Source organism: Antrostomus carolinensis, unplaced genomic scaffold (genome assembly GCF_000700745.2).
Source record: "Antrostomus carolinensis isolate BGI_N321 unplaced genomic scaffold, ASM70074v2 scaffold7477, whole genome shotgun sequence".
NCBI classification, from domain to species: Eukaryota; Metazoa; Chordata; class Aves; order Caprimulgiformes; family Caprimulgidae; genus Antrostomus; species Antrostomus carolinensis.
The window spans coordinates 28,103-34,102 of record NW_010325486.1 but is presented as its reverse complement, the minus strand read 5'-3'; the positions used below and the strand labels follow the sequence as shown (position 1 = coordinate 34,102).

The window sequence follows — 6,000 nt, the reverse complement described above, 5'->3', positions numbered from 1 at the left end:
AGATGAGCTGTGCAAAGGGGTTCACAGGGCTTTTTAAAACTGTACTTCCTACAGTTTTCAATTTCTAAAAGAAGGTTTCTCAAAAAAAGTTACTGACATATTGGGATCAATGTAACATATTGATAAAAATGAAAAGGAAAGCTCAGAAGGTGACAGCTTTTCTTCCACTCAGCATCACCCATGTCGAACAGTAACTGCAGAGCCCATATGGTTTGTAAAGATGCTCTTAAATTTGAAACTGAGACTAAAATACAGGCAGCTGATAGAAACACATATAAGATGATAGTTGTCTGAAGAAACTATGAAGCTTCATAACTGAACAGAATTGTTTAAAATAATAATCCAAATTAATAAATCTTTAACAATGCCCAAAATAATAAATTTGGCTTCTAAAACATTTTTCAAATGACAATCTCAAATAGTTTGCAAATATTAGTAATTTACTTTTTTTTTTTTTTGTTGTTGTTGTTTTTTGTTTGTTTTTTGTTTTTGTTTTTGTTTTTTTTACTTTAATAACACTCCTACAATAGTCAGGACTCCTCTATTTAGCATGAGGGAGTAGTGGTAGAATAAAGTTTAAGTGAAGGTTACACAGCTAGTCCACGTAGCCCAAGAGACGGTGTCAGGAACATGGATTCCAAGTCTGAGCTGTTACCAGAAGCCCAAACGACCTCTCTAACACTCCCTATATACAACGCTACATAAACTATTAGAGAAGGGAAGAAAAAAAAAAGCAGTATTCACTGACTGCATTTCAGGTAGTGACTGACTATGGTCAGGTGTGACTGACTATGCCAAGGGAAAAACAGAAATTACAAAAAAAATCCCCAGCCTTCCCCCTACCAGCTCAAGCAAGTTGTGATGAGTCTTCTGTGTTTTCCCCCAACCCTCCTCTCTCATTGTTCTGCAAAACCATCATCTGACACAGCAAGCGACTGCTGCTTCTTGAATAGCTTCGACCAGAATTGATCTTATTTAATCATTATCGATATTGTGAAATATATAAAATAATGTTGGACTGCTACACCATTTGATTTTTTTAAATAAAATGTTTTCACTGAGGTTTTTCACTTCTGTGAACACATCTCGTGAGAACAAAGAAGAGCTCAGTCAATAGATGTTGAAAATTACCAGTAAAGAAGATTATGCTCTTGATAGCTTTAATATAGTTTATTAACTATTAGAATACCTTTTTCAAAGCCAATCTATTTTTTATTAATAATTTTCTGAGAAAGATTCTTGTTTTCTACTCTTACAAGTTCTTTGCATGTGTCCTGTATTTGGAACATTTACTTGTCATCCCTCCTTTACCTGAACTATTCGTTTGCATTGTTGCACACTGTTATGTTCTCTAAATCAACGCCCTCTTTTGCTCTACAGTTTCATCCTATTTCTGTATAGCTGCTTTCCATGTTTTTAATCTACACTTCTTTCCCTCTTGCTACTCATTAGGAGCACAAAGGTCAACTCAAAGGTATTAAATTATGCTCTTCTGAAACATATCCAAGGAGAACAATTATAAGTGATGAGCAAACACTGTCCAAAGCATTGCAAGGATAGCTTTGAACGTCTACATTTTTCATGCACAATTTAATGAAAAAATGAGCAATCCATACCAGTTTTGTACAAGGAAGTCAACCAGATGGAGAGAGGTTTGGTCAGCAGTCCGGACTGCTAAATGAAGTGCTGTTTCACCTGGCTCCTAAACACATGTAAAGAGAAGTCAGATTTTTATGTCTTATTTCTGTAAAGCTTGTCAATATCAGGCCTACCGAGATAGATGTCACTCATTTACAACAAGTCTTTCAACAGAAAAATATTAGTACAAGAATACGACAAAAATAGTTACTGCCTTTCTGATCTCCACATGCTTCAAAGGAAAAGGCATCACACTTTCTAAGATCATAGCTTTCTCAAAACCAGTCTTCCCTTTTTCCCAGTCAGATGGAACAATCCCAAGGATTGTCTAGTTATAACTAAAAGGGACCCCATCAAGGAATGCTGATTGCATTTGCAGTACTTGTTACTTTATGATATCTTGGTGAGCACCAAGCATAGAATAACAGAATCTTAGAATTGTTTGGTTGGAAAAGACCTTTGAGATCATCGAGTCCAACTGTACCTGTCCACTACTAAACCATATCTCTGAGCATCTTGTCTACCGGTCTTTTAAATACCTCCAGGCATAGCGACTCAGCCACTTCCCTAGGTAGCCCATTCCAGTGCCTGATAACCCTTACAGTGAAGAATTTTTTCCTGTTATCCAGTCTGAACCTCCCCTGGCAGAACTTGAGGCCATTAGCTCCCATCCTGTCATTTGTTACTTGCAAGAAGAGACAAACATCCACCTTGCTACAACCTCCTTTCAAGATAGTTGTAGCCACAAAACTGTTTCCTACCAGAGAAAAAAAATCCACAAAAATCATAGTCCTACATACATTAAATCTCTTACAGAATCACAGAATGGTTGAAGTTGGAAGGAAATTGTGGAGGTCATCTGGTCCAACCTCCCTGCCAAAGCTGGGCCACTTAAGAGGACCAGGACCATGTCCAGATGGCTTTTTGAATATCTCCAAGGATGGAGACTCCACAACCTCCATGGGCAACCTGTGCCACTGCTCAGTCATCCTCACAATAAAAAAAAAAAAAAAAAAAAAAAGTGTCCTGACATTCAGAAGGAACTGTTAGTGACTTCAGAAGGAAGATCAAGTGTTCAGAACTACAATAATAATAATAATAATAATAAAAATATCTCTTCCTGGTTGAAATAAACTGTACTTCTGTAACTGTTTCATCAAAAGCAGTGAAGGTATCAGATTTACTCTTTCCTCATACAGAGTAAACAGACAATCGTATACAGTCAGTAATGTGTTCCTTCAGCAACTACTTTAAAAGCAGATATGATATTGCCTGTGATATCAGGTGACCCTGGGTTATCAAGTCAAGCCCTCTCTCTTTGGGCCTTTTCCTAAAAGAAATATACTGCAGAACAGGTGCTTTTCAACATACTATAGTTGCACCTACAATAGGGTATGATATTACTACTGCATTTCACACTCCTTTAGACCAACTGATGACAATAGATGCGGTCTTTTCTCTCCCCACAAGTACACCACATTAACGAAAGGAAGAAAAAACCCAACATTTTCATCTGTTATTTTTCTTTTTTTAGCATCTAAGGTAGCAGCCCCGAGTCCTGGACATTTTACAAATACTCATTATTTAAAATACTCTGCTTTGTTTACCTGATAAGCTTACCTGTCCAGGCTCTATCAGTGGCTCCATTAGCTCTACCCCCTCTGCATAGACTTGAATTAGTGCAAGTAAATCCCTGGATTTGACAGCCTCAAGTAATTCATTCAGTTTAGCTGCTGCAGATGCACAAGTCTTCCTAGAGAACTTATGATCTACATATTTAGCAGTGATAAATTCTTTACGTGCAGTCCTGTGGGGTGTGAAAATAGAGCTTGGTTTAGAAATTTTTATAAAAATAGGTCAGTGCTTTAAATTTAAAATCACCTTGCCTAACTCAGGAGCTGAGAAGGGAAGAAGAAAACTATCAGATAAAGACTGTGTTATTTATTATTATAATGCATGTACTTCTTGCAAACAAGCCCAAAATAAGGTACGTATTCAATTTTATCCTGCGTTCTTGTTACATACAAATATTACTCTGACTCTGGGGACTAAGACCAAAGAAAAAACAAAATCTGAAGAGTGATTTCTCATGGAAACCTATCTACATGTTAAAAAAAAGGATAAGCATGAAAAACATAATAAAACAGGATAAGGGAAAAAATACTAAGTCAGCTAGAAAACAGAATAATAGGTTAAAAGTTCTTCTGTGGCAAAACCTGAAGCATAACATCTGTTATGCTCTCTGTGCAACTCCTAAACCGCGGAAAGGAAGAAAATGCTCTTCACCATCTCCAGACAGTCCCTGAAGCTAGCATCATTTAGTCCAATTGTGTTCATTACTTGATAGTATACTAAAAAACTCAAAAACATTCAAAATAATGAATCTTGAAACCCAAACTTGAAGTTTTCTAGACTGAGAAGCTGAGGCAGCTAAAATGTGACTACATGACAACATACTGAACTTTTAAGAAAGTTCACAGCTGCGTAAAAACCCCCAGTCTTCTGCTGTCCTAGCCCTCCTCTGGCTCGGTTACTGTTTAAGATATTTTACATCACATACATATTCCACAATAAACTTAATATTAAAGAATTTAGAGATTCAAAACTTACATATCACTTGATGGACTGGGTTTAGGTGAAGGACTAGGCAAATTCCCTTCCATAATATCATTAAAACTAGTATTTCCTACGTTCTTGGCCAGCTGCAATAAGAAAAAAAAAATATATATATATGAGGGTGGGGGTTTTTGGGGTCTAACAGCATCCTAAAAACTGGACTATTCATGTGCATTTTCCACACTATTAATAAAAGATGGAACACACAGGATTGTGAAATTAAACCACAATGACTACATTTAAATATAAAGTAATTTTAAAATATTTTCAAATGTGAATCCTACCATCCCAGAACTTGTACAATAGGCTTCACAGTCACAGCTAATTATTTGAATTCCAAGACAATCTGCCTCCAATATAAAAACAGAATGAGGAACTAGCAGCATGAACATTGAAACTAGTACATTGATCAGAAAGTTACTTTTGGAAAGAAGCTCAGACCCACTGGAAAGTCATGCTTAGTAAAATTTGATTTAAATGAACAGTAACTTTGTAATCAACTCAAGATTTCAAAAAGACTACTAGTGCTAATATTAAACCTGTACACAAACCCAGAAGTGCCTTCTATCTTCTCTCAGCTTTCCCATACAGAATTTCTGTATCAAGTATCTTCTCACAGGCCAAACAGTTAGGGAGATAAACCTGATGTAACTGGGTTTGGTTTGTTTTGGCTTTTTTTTTTTTTGTATTTTTTTTTCTTTTTTATTTCTTAGTAGTCTAAAATCAAATTCTTTTTATAACTTTAATGTTCTTCCATAAAGTTAAAGATTTAACCATCATTTTTATGTCAAAATTAGCAATGGTCATTCCCACTTGTCAAATTAAATTAACTTTCTTTTTTTTTTTTTAATCACATGAGATTTTAGACCGTGGTCAAGATCAGCTAATAACAGGCAACATTCTGATGGCACTAATCACAATAGATGTCAATATTTATTCTGCAAAACCTTACAAAATGAACATGAGAAGAGACAAGTGGTCAAAAGCATCAATAATACATAATAGTAGAAACCCTCCCATAAGATACATAACAAAAATATGAAGAAGATATCTGCAAAACGTATACCTTGAAAAAAACTAACCGTAAATTATACCCCTGGATGTTTCCTATATACAGGTCAACATTTGACTAAAGGAAAAAAAAATCCAAATCAAAGAAACTTACCAAGAGTTCAGACGTTCCTAATTTGTCTAATTCCAAAGACTGGATTCGAGAAATATGGACACCCATTTCTCTGTGTATTCCAGAACACTCGATGCAGGTTAAAATGCCCAAATTAGTTGACAGCCATGTTGGATCTGTAGAATTGAAAGACAAAACATTTAATCAAAGTCCAAGAAAAGGTTTTCAATGGTGGTAAGAAATCCCAATGTATTCTGCAATTATTCCTCATTTAATGTTTTAACAAATGAAAATAAACCAAGAATATTCCATACTTTTCTCCAAACTGCAGTGCAAATTTAATCACAATTTTTTTCAGATTTAGAAACAGTCCCAAAGGCACTGAATTTAGACTTATAAATCCATATTGAATGAATGCATTTAAATACTTTTTTTTTTTTTTTTCTTGTAGAAAAAAGGTCAGGCTTCTGTTACCTGTTTTTAAAAGGAACAGATCTCCTAAATTCCACTGTTGGCAACCTCTGAAGTTTTAATCTTTACTTCTCAAACTTTAAATAGTCTTTCTTCATAAAATATTAACCATAGCACTTTCCAACACATAAAATACTAGTATGTTGTAAGAA

At 35.2% G+C, this 6,000-nt stretch overlaps 1 protein-coding gene across 1 annotated transcript in view; it reads right to left on the bottom strand.

The window, feature by feature from the left end:
* The window catches only part of ASAP1 (ArfGAP with SH3 domain, ankyrin repeat and PH domain 1), a gene marked incomplete at its 5' end in the record, with an annotated part of 62,662 nt that overhangs the window by 32,867 nt on the left and 23,795 nt on the right, over nucleotides 1-6,000 (bottom strand). The window contains 4 exons of the mRNA XM_029085782.1: nucleotides 1,617-1,702; nucleotides 3,259-3,445; nucleotides 4,249-4,340; nucleotides 5,420-5,553. Of these exons, the coding sequence (XP_028941615.1) occupies nucleotides 1,617-1,702; nucleotides 3,259-3,445; nucleotides 4,249-4,340; nucleotides 5,420-5,553 (499 nt within the window). The remainder of the gene's footprint in view (nucleotides 1-1,616; nucleotides 1,703-3,258; nucleotides 3,446-4,248; nucleotides 4,341-5,419; nucleotides 5,554-6,000) is intronic.